Source organism: Vombatus ursinus, unplaced genomic scaffold (genome assembly GCF_900497805.2).
Source record: "Vombatus ursinus unplaced genomic scaffold, bare-nosed wombat genome assembly UNPS02014781.1, whole genome shotgun sequence".
Taxonomy (NCBI): Eukaryota; Metazoa; Chordata; class Mammalia; order Diprotodontia; family Vombatidae; genus Vombatus; species Vombatus ursinus.
The window spans coordinates 20,030,394-20,044,036 of NW_020954559.1; the positions used below are offsets into that span (position 1 = coordinate 20,030,394).

Consider the following 13,643-nt stretch of genomic DNA (forward strand, 5'->3'; position numbering starts at 1 on the left):
TGGTTCTGCTCTTTGTTTAGTCTAGAGTGGTAGTTTAAGAGCTCTGTCATATTTCACGGTTCACAGATCTCTAGAGGAGGAGTAAATGGATCCAAACAAAACCTTGGCATTGCCAATTTAAAATATAGTGAAGTCTTTCTTTTGATTTTAAGTTTATTAAAATTTGTATCCATGTAATCAGCCTTATCCAGAATCTTTGTCTTCAGCTTTGACTTTTCAACATCCTTCTGGTAATTCCAGCCAGCGTGAGGTAATGAGCATATCGAATGTACTAGCTGTTTTTCTTTAAAAAAAAATTGTAGACCTGTTGATTTTTGTCTGTATAACTATAACACATTTGAGCATCACTTCCCCAACTAATTTGACCACAGAAGAATATTGGGCTCAAAATATATTATGGCAGTGTGGCATAATGAAAAGAACACAGTTGTGGCTCTTCAGTTTCCTACCTGTATGACCTTGGGCGTGTCACTTAAACTCTCTGGAATTCATTTTCCAAAGCTGATTAAAGTGAGGGAGTTGATGACCTCTGAGGTCTAGATGAACCTGTGGTCCTGTTAGTATGAAGACCTGGGCTCTGACACTCATTCACTGTATGAGCTTGGGGAAGTTGCCAAAGGTCTCTGAGCCTCAGCTTCCAATAAGGAAAATGAGGTGGTTGGTTTATGTGAAATCAACTGTGCCTTCCAGCCCTAATAGCAGCCTGAGACAAGAGATCTTATAAAGTTGGTGTATGGGTGCTAGGAGGATGGGAAAACCATAATAAAGAAAAGTTCCTGAAATTTTTAGATCAAAATTGAGAAAATTAAGTTTTTTTAAGTGATAGATCGAAAAGAGTTTGACATAAGAAAAGTTTTGGTACATACACAACTTCATAGTAAATATCTTAGAGGTTAAAAATGCATTGAACATCAAAATTTTTGCACCAAGCACCAGAATTCCATGAAACATGGTTTGGAAATGTTGACCTAAAGAATTGAGAAGAGTATTCATAAAGGCCAAGATACACTTAACAGATGCTGCCAATGGAAGAAAATCTGAGCCTTGCTCTCTCAGATGCCAAACTCCTAGGTACACTGGTGAATTCAGGAATTGTGGGCCTACCTCATCAGGTTCTTGTGGTCATGTAACCCTGAAGACCTATTCTCAAGTATATTTTTCTATATAATCACATGGCCCAGCTGAAGTCCCACCTTCTCCAAGAAGCTTTTCCCAGTTCTTCTTAATCTTAGGGTCTTTTCTCTAAGATTATCTGCAATTTATGTTGTACATAGCTTGTTTGTTATAGTTGTTTACAATTCTGTAAATCCTCCATAAAAGTTCCACCCCACTTAGCAGAGGTTTTCTCAAGCCTTTTCATTATATCAAGGCCACCAGTATGGCTTTCAGGCTATCTATGTCCAGGATGCCTCACTGTAGTTTGGATGTAACCTGGGTACTTGAGGGCTACGCCAGCACGCCATGAGCCCTGTCAGATGAGATGCTTTTTTTGGTATGGTACCAACTGTGCTTGTTGTTTGGGGACCAACCTCGCTGAATGAGAACAGGCCCATCGCCCCAACCCTTAGCATAATTAAAGAATTATGTTTATTGACTCACTGGGTGTTTGTCAAACAATCAGTGAAGTCAACCCCCAAAATCATAGAATACAAATATCTGAAGACACCTTGGAATCCAACTATTCTTCTTAAACTGTGGCTCTGGAGTAGAAAAAGTTTAAGAAGTCTTCTTTCATGCAACCATACAACCTCCCTCTAAAATGGTTCTTCCAGCCTCTTCCCTGAGATCTCCAACTGGAGGAAACTCAATAGAGGCAGTCTACTTCATTTTTGGACAATTTAATTGTTAGAAAGTTTTTCAATAAATTAGTTTTAAATCTCCCGCTCAGCTGGGAGGTTGCCCCTACTTCTGCCTCCTAGCCAAATACTGATTGAACAAAAAGCAAGGCATTAATTAAGCACTTATTCTGAGCCAATCCCCAGAGATGCAAATACAAAAAGAAAAGACTTTTCACCCTCTAAGAGGTTACATTTTAAGAGTTGATAACACGTATAAAGGAGTGTTGACCAGGGAGGTATAAATTAATTTGGAAAGTCACAAAGATAGGCGTGAGTGGAGAAAACTGACATACTTTGTCTAGGAGCAATGATAATAGATTTGAACAGAAAGTAGGTAGAGGGGTGTAGGCGGTTGAGAAGAGTCAAAGGATATGTATGGTGGCTGTGAGAAATCTGTGTGAAGTGAAGTGAAGCAAAGCTGGAGCTTGGGCCTTGAGTGACTAAGACAATCCCTGCTCAGGGTAGTGGGGACTCCAGGGTCTGAGACATGCAAAAGTTAAGTACTCCATGGCTTAATTAGCATGGCAATAGGTGAAGATGAGTCCTAGGAGTGAAGTCTACTCCCTTTTTTACCCATTTAGCCATCTGAACACAATTATCATGTCTCTTAAGTTTCTTGTACTGCCTAACCAGTGAGTTGCTTCAGCTGATACACATGGCATATTCTTCCATCCTTTGACCATTGTCTTTACCCTCTCTTGGGTAAACTGTAGCTCACCTGTATCATTTCCAAAATGTGGTATCCAGAACCGTACCAAGTATTATAGATGTGGTCTGACCAAGATATGATATAGTGATATATTAACCTCCTTCATTCTGTATACTAAGTTCTTCTGCTTGTAACTTAGGATAACATTCGCTCTTTGGGCTGCTAAATCATACTACGGAGCTTTCCCATTGAACCCCTCCCCCCCCACATTTTTCTTTAGGATGTCTGTCTAGCCACATATCTAACATCTTATACTTTTGAAGATGGATTTATTCATCTAAATGTAGAACTTTGACTTTTATCCCTCTTTCATTTTATTTTATTCAGTTTGTCATTCTAGCCTGTCAGGTTCTTTCTGAATCTTGATTCGCATATCCGGTATGTTAGCTACCCCTCCTAACTTTGTGTCATTTGCAAATTTGACAAGCATGTCATCTGTGCTTTCATCCTATTACTAATTGATAAAAAATGGTAAAGAGCATAGGATCAAAGATAGATCCTTCAGATGTTCCAGGAGAGACCACCCTCTAATTTGACATCAACTAATTAATGACTACTTTTTCAATTTGAAAATTCAACTCATTCAAATTCACCTAACCAATTGAATTTCCAGACCCAAAAGTCACTCTTAACCAGCCTACACCACCTCCATTTTGCCCACAGGGATAACATGGCAAGCTTTGTCAAACGCTTGGCTGAATTCTAAGTGTACCATGTCAATAGCATTCCCCTTATCTTCCTAGTCTAGCCACATAGCACAGAAGGAAAGGAGGGGAGTCCAGTACAGCCTGTCTGTCCTCAGTTATAACTAGGGATTTTTGCAGCTACTGCAAATACCGCAAGCTATGCCCAGCATGAAACAAATGGCACAAAAGCTTTCCTCAGTTACTAGGGAAGGTATATATAGATAGGGAAAGAATGAACCCTACTAGATGTTAAGCTCTGTTATTTCTACACTGCTGAAAGACTGTGAGTGGTCTCAGAAATTAAAACCCTAGTAGCACTGCCCTCCTTAGGACCCTGCCTGTTTTGGACAAAGTCATGCAGATTTTTATTCATCAGTGCTTCCTTATCTAAATGTTCACAAGCCATCCCTTTAATAATATTTTCTTTTTTCTTTTTCAATTTTTTATTAAGTCTATTTTATTTTTAATTTATGGAATAAAACACACATTTCCATAACACAGTAGAATAAAAAAGATAATTGAACATGAAACTGCAAATCTATTGTGTACCACTTGCTGTTCCTTTTAAGTATATAATAAAGTTATCATGTTTCTTTTTTTCTTTTTTTTCTTCCCTCCCCATTGCTCCACCCTAGAGATGGGTATCATTAAACACAAATAGGTATATATGTAAAATTAATCCGTACATACTTATATTTAGAAGTCAAAGTCACTGGCTGACAATTTTGCAGACTCCTGCCTCTTGCTTTTTTTTTTGAAAAGCTAGACATTTGCCCTTCTCCAAGCTTGCGGTAACCTTTCTAATTCTCCATATATTTCAGAGATCACTGACAGTGGCTCAGCAGTCATATCTGCCAGTTTTTTCTCAGAATGTAAAATGTAATTTAATATACTATTACCAGGAAACTAAGATAGAAGGTAATAAACAGAGAAAACAGAAAAGACACGATAGAAACCTGCATTCTGGCTGTGGAGCTATTATTTTCTCTGTTATCTGCGGATAAACGGTTGGCATATGGTGATCATTGCTGTGGCAAGAGATGTGTTTTTAAGCATTGAACCTCAAATCCCAAAAAAACACTATATTTATTTGCAAAGCAATTTCAGAGATTAAGAGTATTTTTAGAAGTAGGTTGTGATTTTTTAGTTGATTATTATGTGAGGGAAAGAGGGAGAGAAGGTGAATATGTTTCAGTGAATTTAATGTCATTTTTCTTTTCATGGAAATTGCCATTTCTACAGGGCATCCCCAAAGTCTTAGTGCAGTTTTAAATTTTAATGTATTAAAACTGCAGTAAGACTTTGGAGACATACTGTATATTGTAACCTGAAAGTAATAGAGCAATTGGAAGAAACAGGGGTAGATGAGATGGAGGTGATGAGGAGCAGGAGTAGGAAAGCCTGAGACTTCTCTTTGTGGAATGGCAAAGGGTCAGGGGTAGCAGTGTTTAGAGTTTAGAAAGGTAAACCGACAAGGTAGCATAGCCGTAAGCACAAGCCTAAAATGTTTGGACCTTTATTCATTATAGCAGTAGGGAGCCTTGGTGCAATGGAAGAAACTCTGGCTTTGTAGTTGGAGGACCTGAGTTCAAATTTTGGCCCTGCTACTTGCTATCTTAATTTCTATGGACCAGTTTCCTCATCAGCAAAGTGAGGAGGGAGGGGTTGTTGGACTAGATGACCTTTCAGAGTCCCTTCCACCTCTGAGTCTGTGATTTTGAAGTAATTTGATCAGAGCTATGCTGTGCCTTGGGAGGCCTAATTTGGTAGTGTTATTTAAGATGAATATTAGAAGAGAAAGACTAGAGGCAGGTGGGCCAGTTAGGGTTGCATAGTCCAGGGGTGAAATATTGAGAGGTTTGACTCAAGAGGTGATGATTGGTGGGGTCTGGAGGGGGGAGAGGTGAGGAATAGATTTGAGAGATTGTGAAAGAGTTCACAGATATCAGTAAGGGGTAATAAGGAGTGAAGGAGAAAGCAGAACCCAAGATACTTCTGATGTTATAAGAGAGTGAGAAATGGTGATGCAGTTAGTGGAAATAGGGAAAGATCAGAGGTGTCAAACTCACAGTCTGCTGCTGAAACTAGCCAGCAAAGCTTCCAAGTGCCTCCAGGAACTAGACTAAAATGTTAACTGGGAAATGTTGAACAAACTATATGAAAATATAATACAACACAGATAATATTAATTTGTGGTTTTCTAAGTCATCATGTGGCAGTGGGGATTCCTTTCGATTTGAATCAGATGCCACTGTTGTTGAAGGAATACATCATATAAAGATATTTGTATCAATGTCATTATACACACTCAAAGAAATTTGGTCAGCAAAATCCTAGCTGATATGTGCTAGGAATTACTTCTGATCCTTGGTAGTGGGTGATTTATTTTAGCAATAAACTGATAGGATACAAAGCAAATAAAACGGTAGAAAACATCAGAATTAAAATAGCCTTAGCATTTATAGTTTTGCAAGTCATCCTATCTCCCAACAGTGATCTCAAAGTCTCCCCTTTCATGTACAGAATCCATTTAAATTAAATAAAAGACTATTTTTTTTCCTTTTTATGTCTTTTTGCTTGTCCCTTTTTCTTCACAAATTGAAAACACACTTTCCTTTATATACAAGTGACCATTACTGTGCCTGGAAAATCAGTGTTCTTTCTGTTTCAAGCACTTCTCCTCACCTGGCTTTAAGATTACTCAATCAGAAAACCCCCAAATTATCCATTTGGCTTCAATTTCAGAAAAACAAGGCTTTTAAAACTCTGGCAGATTCAATAATCTTTAGTTGGTGACATTTGCTTGCTTGTTTAAAATATCACTCTAAACACAGTTATTTTTATGACTAATAAGATATTAGAAAGTACAATCTTGACAAAGGGATTAACCAACTCAATGGTGCCTTTGTTGTAAAATCTTGAGATTTTTATAGGTCTCTGGAAATCATGCTTTCATCATTCTGTCTCTCATAGTGGACCAGATTTATCATCTAGCATCTCCTGCTTCTCCTCCAAACTACATGTACAATCCTATCAAGACATTGAAGACCAACACAATCGGGACATTAAATATGTTGGGTAAGTTGAAATTCATTCCTTGTTTCTTTTATCAAGAATATTTATGTACGGGGCAGCTAGGTGGTGCAGTGAGTAGAGTACCAGCCCTGAAGTCAAGAAGACCTGAGTTCAGATGCGGCCTCAGACATATGATACTTCCTAGCTGTGTGACCCTGGGCAAGTCACTTAACCCCAATTGCCTCACTTAAAAAAAAAAAAAAAGAATATGTATTTACTTAAGAAGATATGAATACACATCATGTGCTCTTGCACTGGTCATTTATCTCAGGCTTGGAATGGCTTCCCTTATGTTGTAGCTTAGGAAGGGAGCATTCCAATACCATGGTAGTTGGCTGTCTTGGCTGCTGGCTTATCAGCTAGGACTTCTTTAGTTCTAATGCAGTCCCTGGACCATTACGTTACTGCAGTGTCTTTCTCACTGAGTAACCATTTTTACGGTAGAGCAGCTGGCCAGCATTCTAAAAGCAAGTGTCTGTATTTGGGAGCTGCCTCCACAGGTGTCCTGTAGTCTCAGCCATCGCTTTCCCCTCTACAATTCCATGGGTCATTAGAGAAATTATCCAGTGCCAGAAATGAGTCCCATGCCTTCCATCTTAAGAATTTACAAAGAAGCACTCATGACTTTGAGCTTCAGATCTAGATTGACACAGTGCCATGGGTGTGTGGGTGTTAAATGGGGATTATTTAAAGCGGGGGAGGAGAAACTGTCTGATTGTTAGGTAGGTTGAAACTGATCTGTATTACCTGACTCTAGACTAAGCCACAGGATTCATAGTAGAGGTAAAGTACCCTTAATGGTGATGTTGATGATGTTTGTTATGGGAGAAAGATGAAGTTAGCATTTTTGTGAGGTCACATATACTTCTCAGTGTGCCTGGTTATATTATTAATGTATCAATGAATATTATTTAAGTTATTAGAGAATTAATGTTCTAGTTATTAGATAATTAAGTTATTACAGAAGGATTGTTGGTGCTGATGCTTTTCTGTTTTTAAACACATAAAAGGTTTCAAAAACTAGGGTTTGCTAAGTAGCTACAAAACAAAATTCCTTAATTCTAGTTTTCTTTTATTAAAGTATTTGGGGGGAAAGGTAAATTACAAGTTACGAAAGTATTGACAAATCAGATATAAGTACATAATACATTTCCAGTCCTCTAGTCCAAATGAGGTCAAGTGACTTGCCCAAGGTTCCATAGGTAGCAAATGGCAGAATTAGATTTGGGCCTAGGCCCTCTGCTTCAAAAAAGTAACAATGTTTTCATTGTACTACAATAGTGAGGTTTGATTTCAGAGGAAGGGTGAGGAGGATGCTAAGAGCAGTCAGGGAAAAACGGACCTTGATTTCTCTAGATAAAAGATTAAATTTTTTATATTAGGTTTAGTTAATGTGAGTTTCTGGTGATTTCTCTAAACGAGTTTCCCCTTCAAGTCAGCGCCCTGTGTAGCCAGAAGAAAATAGAACTTTGTCAGCTAAAAAAAAAGCTAGCTTTTTTTTTAATGACTAACTCAGGAAATGGAGTTCACTTGGAAAATAGAGAAGAGTTTTTGTTCTGTTTTGTTTTTTAACTTCATCTTTCTGTTTGAAAAAAGGAATTTGAGCAGGAGTTATCAGCCCCTGCCACAGGAGCCAGGTAGATCAGAGAATATGACATGATTTCCTCTGTCTACTCCCCTGTCTGCTCAATAGTGGAATGGTAGAGCTGCCCCAGCCTCTTCTGTGCATTATCATCCTGAGCCTAGCATGCAGCATAAGACTGTTACCTCTGAATTAGGAGCTGTTCATCAAGAATGTGAGCCTTAATATCCCAACACTGATATTGGGTTACATGTTATTTCCAAGAGCAGGACATTGAGTTCTAGATGGATGTAATTATTAATAAATAAACAAGAGTTTTTGCTTCCGAGGCAAGGCTAGTAAATAGGGCGTGCCCCCTCCCAACATGGCCTTCACTTCTACTGAACCACCACCACCCTGTCTTCAGATGGAACCTTTTTGATTTGGCTATATGATCTCTTTGCAGCCTGACACTGAAATATATGCACTTTGTGATAGGACCAGCATTTCCTTGATTTCAGTATAAAAAATGCTTATTTTAATGTTTCTAGAGTGGGTATCCTGCCCTGTCATGTCAAAATCCATAGTGATCCTTTTACATGTTCACATTTGTAGGATTGGCGAAACGTGTTGGAGCACGTCTTCTTCTGGCCTCCACCTCGGAAGTATACGGAGGTAAGGCAGTGGCAACTTGTCACTTGGGGTTAATGGGGGCCATCCCCCCACCAGAACTTTATAAAAACTTTGGTAGGAGAATGCTAAGGTGGAACTCTAAAATTTCATTTCAGAAGGATGGAACCTGCATTTTCTATTACTGTTTTATCAGTGTTATCATTGGTCACAGATAAGTAAGCATTTATTTGGTAAATAGATAAGAGGCTTTGAAGGTTTAACAGTCACTCCAGAAATAGTCTTGCTGCAGGGGGCAGCTAGGTGGCGCGGTGGATGGAGCACTGGCCCTGAAGTCAGGAGGACCTGAGTTCAAATCCGGTCTCGGACCAAACACTTGACACTTACTAGCTGTGTGACCCTGGGCAAGTCACTTAACCCCAATTGCCTTAAAAAAAAATTTGTCTTGCGGCCAGAAAGGGCCTGATTTAAAAATGGGTCTGCTAGACTATCCCCAGTGTAGATTTCACCATCCCCAAGGGCCTGGATGAGCACGGAGCCTGCTGTGGGATGGAAAGCAGGAGAATGTTTATGCCCACAGCTTCTCAGGAATCCTTTATCTCTAAGTCTCTCTTCTCCTGCTGCACCCTTTTCTTATTACATCTATCCCCTAACTCTCCCTACTTGTACCCTTTTATTGTTGCTTTGACTGAATTCTGGAATGCAGTAAAAAAGATAAAGAAAAGAGGAGACCCAAAGAGAAACAGAATGGACAGGTTGAATGTCTTTACTTGTTGAGTGAGAACCTAAAAATAGTGGGGATTAGCCCTTAAAAATCACCTTCATGAGTAGAATGGGAGAACCTGGATCCATTTTCAGGCAATGAATCTGACTCCGCTTTGTCTCTCTTAGTAGCCTTTTAACCAGTGGGCATTGGCATGGACCGGACAATAGTCAGCATCATTTTATCCAGAAGCCTAATGCCTTCACCTTCCCAGCCTTAATATTGACTTTGTCCTTCCAATTTCCTGCCATACAGAGGAATACAAAGTATTCCTTTCTCCCTTATTTTGGACTTCACTAGCACCTACCACATCCCTGGGTCCAGTACATCTCTTTTCTCAGCATCTTTTCCTAAAATGTTCTTTTTCCATAAATGAACAATTGATTGTTTGATTGATTTTGGCAGAGGAGGAAGAATTAAAACTCAGCTCCAAGGAGAAATAAATCAACTGCTTTTAAAAAGTGTTTCCTGTTGTTCATTTGTTTCAGTCATATCTGACTCTTCCTGACCCCATTTGGATTTTCTTGGCAGAGATGCTGGAGTGGTTTACTATTTCCTTCTCCAGCTCATTTTACAGATGAGGAAACTGAGACAAACAAAGTTAAGTGACTTGCCCAGGGTCACACAGCTAGTAGGTGTCTGAGGCCAGACTTGAACTCAGGAAGATGAGTCTTCCTGACTCTTGACTTGCTCCCCAGCACTCTATCTGCTGTGCCACCTAGCTGCCCCTTATGTGCTCTAAGATGTCCAAAAGAACCTTCCATAGATTGCATATCCCAAAAATCTCTCTCGTAAAACTATTTTACCCTCTAGCAGCATTCTCATCAATATTTCCCCAGGCCTACCATTGTCACAACAGTAATATATGTAATAGAAAGACTATCAGAGTAAAATTATTCTCCATTCTGTCCTCCACTGATGTCTCCTCGTTATGTGTGTGGAAGTGACCCTGGGTTCCCAAAGGGTACATCAGGGGAAAGCATTTAACTGCTTCTCCTAAGCTGGAAGGGTTTCAGGTATGAACCTAGCAACAGACTGTGTGTCTGTCATCCAGGGACCAGATTAGCTATTTAGAGCGGCTCATCACTATGTTAGTTTCAAAGGTGATGAATTATTTTGACCATAACAACTCACAAAGAGTTTATTTCCTAGCGTATAGAGGAGTGCAACCTGCATCAGTGGATGGAAGACCCACACCATTGATATCATGGCATTGCAAAATATTCACATTAAGCACTGCATACGTGCAGGGTATTGAATATCAGAAGCAATTCAGTTTAGGTTTAGTGTGAGACTGAAAGTCTGCGGTATGTATGTCATGGTGCTACTCTGGACGATGTATTGAGAAACTATACAGATGCTACATGGGGAGAAGATAAGGAAATCCAGGGTACGTCTGGGATGAAATCTGGGATGTGTAAGACCTTTGCTACCTAAACAGTAATCCACCTACCCCACCCCCCAAAAATCAAGTCTGTGTATATTTTTATTGTTTTAAAACCCAGAGAAAGAACATTCTTAGCTTTTTCTCAGAGGCTTAAGGAAATCATACCCCAATTCTTTCTTGATTTGCTTCTTGGGAATTTATGGCACAGATGAGACCCTGAAATGTTCTGTCTTCACTCATATACCTTTTCTCACCTTGCCCTTATTTTATCTTTCCTTCTTCCCTTCTCATCTGTGAAGAAACGTTGAAACATCGCCTGTCCTGTTTGGACAAATGCAGAAATGACTGACTGCTCTCCCTTTAAATTGTCAGGTGTTTTCTTCCTCAGCCTCAAAGGCAACAAGATATCTTAAAACCCCGTGTTCAAGGACTGTGCTCTTCATTCCAAGCTAGTATGTCGCATGGGCTGAGCACTGTCTTAAAAGATTAAAATATGAAGGGACCTCCCTTGTCCTATCCAAGATAGCATCCTCACAAAGCCCATGTTCCCCACCTTCCCTTTTCACTTGAATAGCATATTTGATGGGAGTTTGTTTTCCATGAGATTATGGAAGCAATACATTTTCTAAAATTCACCAGCTGTTCCATTTCATACTTAATTTAAAAAAAAAAAAGCTTTCCTAAATATTATGTATAGTATATCTTTTGTATGTAGTATCTCAGAAAGCTAGATAAGACTGTTGTTTTGAGATCTTTATGTGGCCATGTGCTCCTTTGCTTGTAAACCTTTATTTGAACCATAAATAACATGGAAAACTATCTTGTAAATGAATCTTTCATGTTGGCAGCATTTATCTGGAATAGAGAAATCTTGAGTACACGAGGAAATATTCCTCAGGTACTTGGGATTGTTCTTTGTAACATGATCTTTTACTACTTGGTTATTCTGGGATGCACAGATACCTTTCACCAGGAACTTTTCTGACATTGATGCCAATGATAGAATTAATTGGCTCCTACTGCATGATACATGAGGGCTATTCTGTACAGGTAGGCCAGGCCTTCAGCATAATTGTGTTTGTCTTCATCCTTCTGAGAAACCAACTAAAATTGTTCCTGTTTTGTTTCCTATACATGGAGTCCTTTCTCTCTATGAAAACTTATTTCGTAGGGGTAAGATCTGATTTGTACCTTAGTGTTATGACATTGTGTTTTCCCCTGATGTATTCAAAGGTTATAATTGGTATTTAATTGTGGAATGAAAAACTTGTCCCTAGGTGTTCTTTTGTGCTCCAATGATACCCCCTCAATAAGTGTCTTTAATGTTTTCCTGTCCATCTAAATAAATAATATAAATAATAACATAGTCTCTCTTAATATTTGATATATGGTACATTGATGATTGTTCAAGCATCAGTTGTTACTGAGGGCTGGTTTTTGGTTTCCTTCTGACATGCATCAGAACATTTTTACATTCATTCCGATTTGAGTCTCATGATGCCCTGACAAGGAAGATTGCAAATTTGTTTTCATTTTTGTTTTATTTTATTCCCATTTACCAGTTAAGAAACTGAGACTCAAGCTAGTTTGGCTAACAGCATACAAATAGCAAGTGGAGACACTGTAACTCGAACTCTGATCTTCTGATTCCAAGTCCAGCATTCTTTACATTATACTTGTAGATAACTACCTTTGAGTAGGTCTTGAACACAAAGACATCAGAAAATTTTTTTTATGTGATCATTTTAGATGGAAATTAAACTCCATGAAAAACATAGCATTTGTGATTATTTATTCTCACATAGAAGTTTAGCTTTCTTGGCAGAGCTTTTAGAAGAGTGAAAAGCATAGAAAAATATACAAAATCAAGTATACAAGATGAATAAATTAGGGCATGATTATTCATGTTACCCAAAACAAAAGAAAAAAAACCTTTTATGAAATAATTTACTTCAGGTCCCCATTAAAATATTTCACACATTTACCCACATTCCGGAATGTAGAAATTGTATCCAAGGGGAAGGAGTTCTTACTAGACCACCCTAAACTTGTTTGCACTATCCTATTCCTCCAATATTCTAATCCTGCTTATGTCTTCCTTATACTTCAAATCAGTTTCAATATAAAAATGTAATACCTTGGTCATCTTCCACATTCTCCCCTTTTCAATGTGAATTTGCCTTGAAATGAGGAGCAAGAAAAACTAGTCCTATATTTTTCTCCAATAGATCCAGAAGTCCATCCCCAGAGTGAAGATTACTGGGGGCATGTAAATCCAATTGGACCTAGAGCTTGTTATGATGAAGGAAAGCGTGTGGCGGAGACCATGTGTTATGCCTACATGAAGCAGGTATGCCCTTGGTTTTCCACAGTACTTTTTAATACTTGTTTTATTCATTTGGTATTTATTTTATTTACTAAGTGTGTATCATTTACATCATGTTTAGTTTAAGAAACTGATCTTCTGGGGGTGAACACGTGATATGAATTTCGTCTGTGGTAGAAAAGGTGTTTTTTCATGTTGGTATTTGAATGCTATGGGTTCTCCTGATCAGTTTTGAAACATTATTTTTCCCCCTGTGACTTTCGTTCATCATATTTAATGGGCTGGGACTGCAAAGGTGGTGGGTGTCTTTATTTATTTATTTATTCATCTGTTTATTTATTTATTTAATATGCCTGCACCTTTCCCAGACTTTGGGAGAAATGAGCTATTCCTTTGTCCCTTTGAATGTGATCAAAAGGAAACGTGGATTTTTTTTTTCTAATGAACCTAGATGTTAAGGTGAGAACTGGGAAAGTATGTCAGATGAACTTTGTAAATTTTTTTGTGTGTTTTCACTTGCCCCTTCATAGCCAGCCGAGTCTAATCGGGTTACAGAGTGCTTGAGAATCGCAGCAGCAAACTGCGGGCTTTTGTGAATGGGATGTGCTGGCTTCCTCGCCTTCCAAGCCTTATGCCCTTCCTTAGCCTCCTCCATGTCTTTGAAATTT

At 38.7% G+C, this 13,643-nt stretch overlaps 1 protein-coding gene across 2 annotated transcripts in view; it reads left to right on the plus strand.

Moving 5' to 3' along the window:
• Window positions 1-13,643, plus strand: part of LOC114046228 (UDP-glucuronic acid decarboxylase 1) — a 148,350-nt gene that overhangs the window by 89,539 nt on the left and 45,168 nt on the right. For both annotated transcript variants that reach the window (XM_027866468.1, XM_027866469.1), the window contains exons 7-9: window positions 6,207-6,311; window positions 8,485-8,544; window positions 12,878-12,999. In XM_027866468.1, coding sequence (XP_027722269.1) covers window positions 6,207-6,311; window positions 8,485-8,544; window positions 12,878-12,999 — 287 coding nt within the window. The remainder of the gene's footprint in view (window positions 1-6,206; window positions 6,312-8,484; window positions 8,545-12,877; window positions 13,000-13,643) is intronic.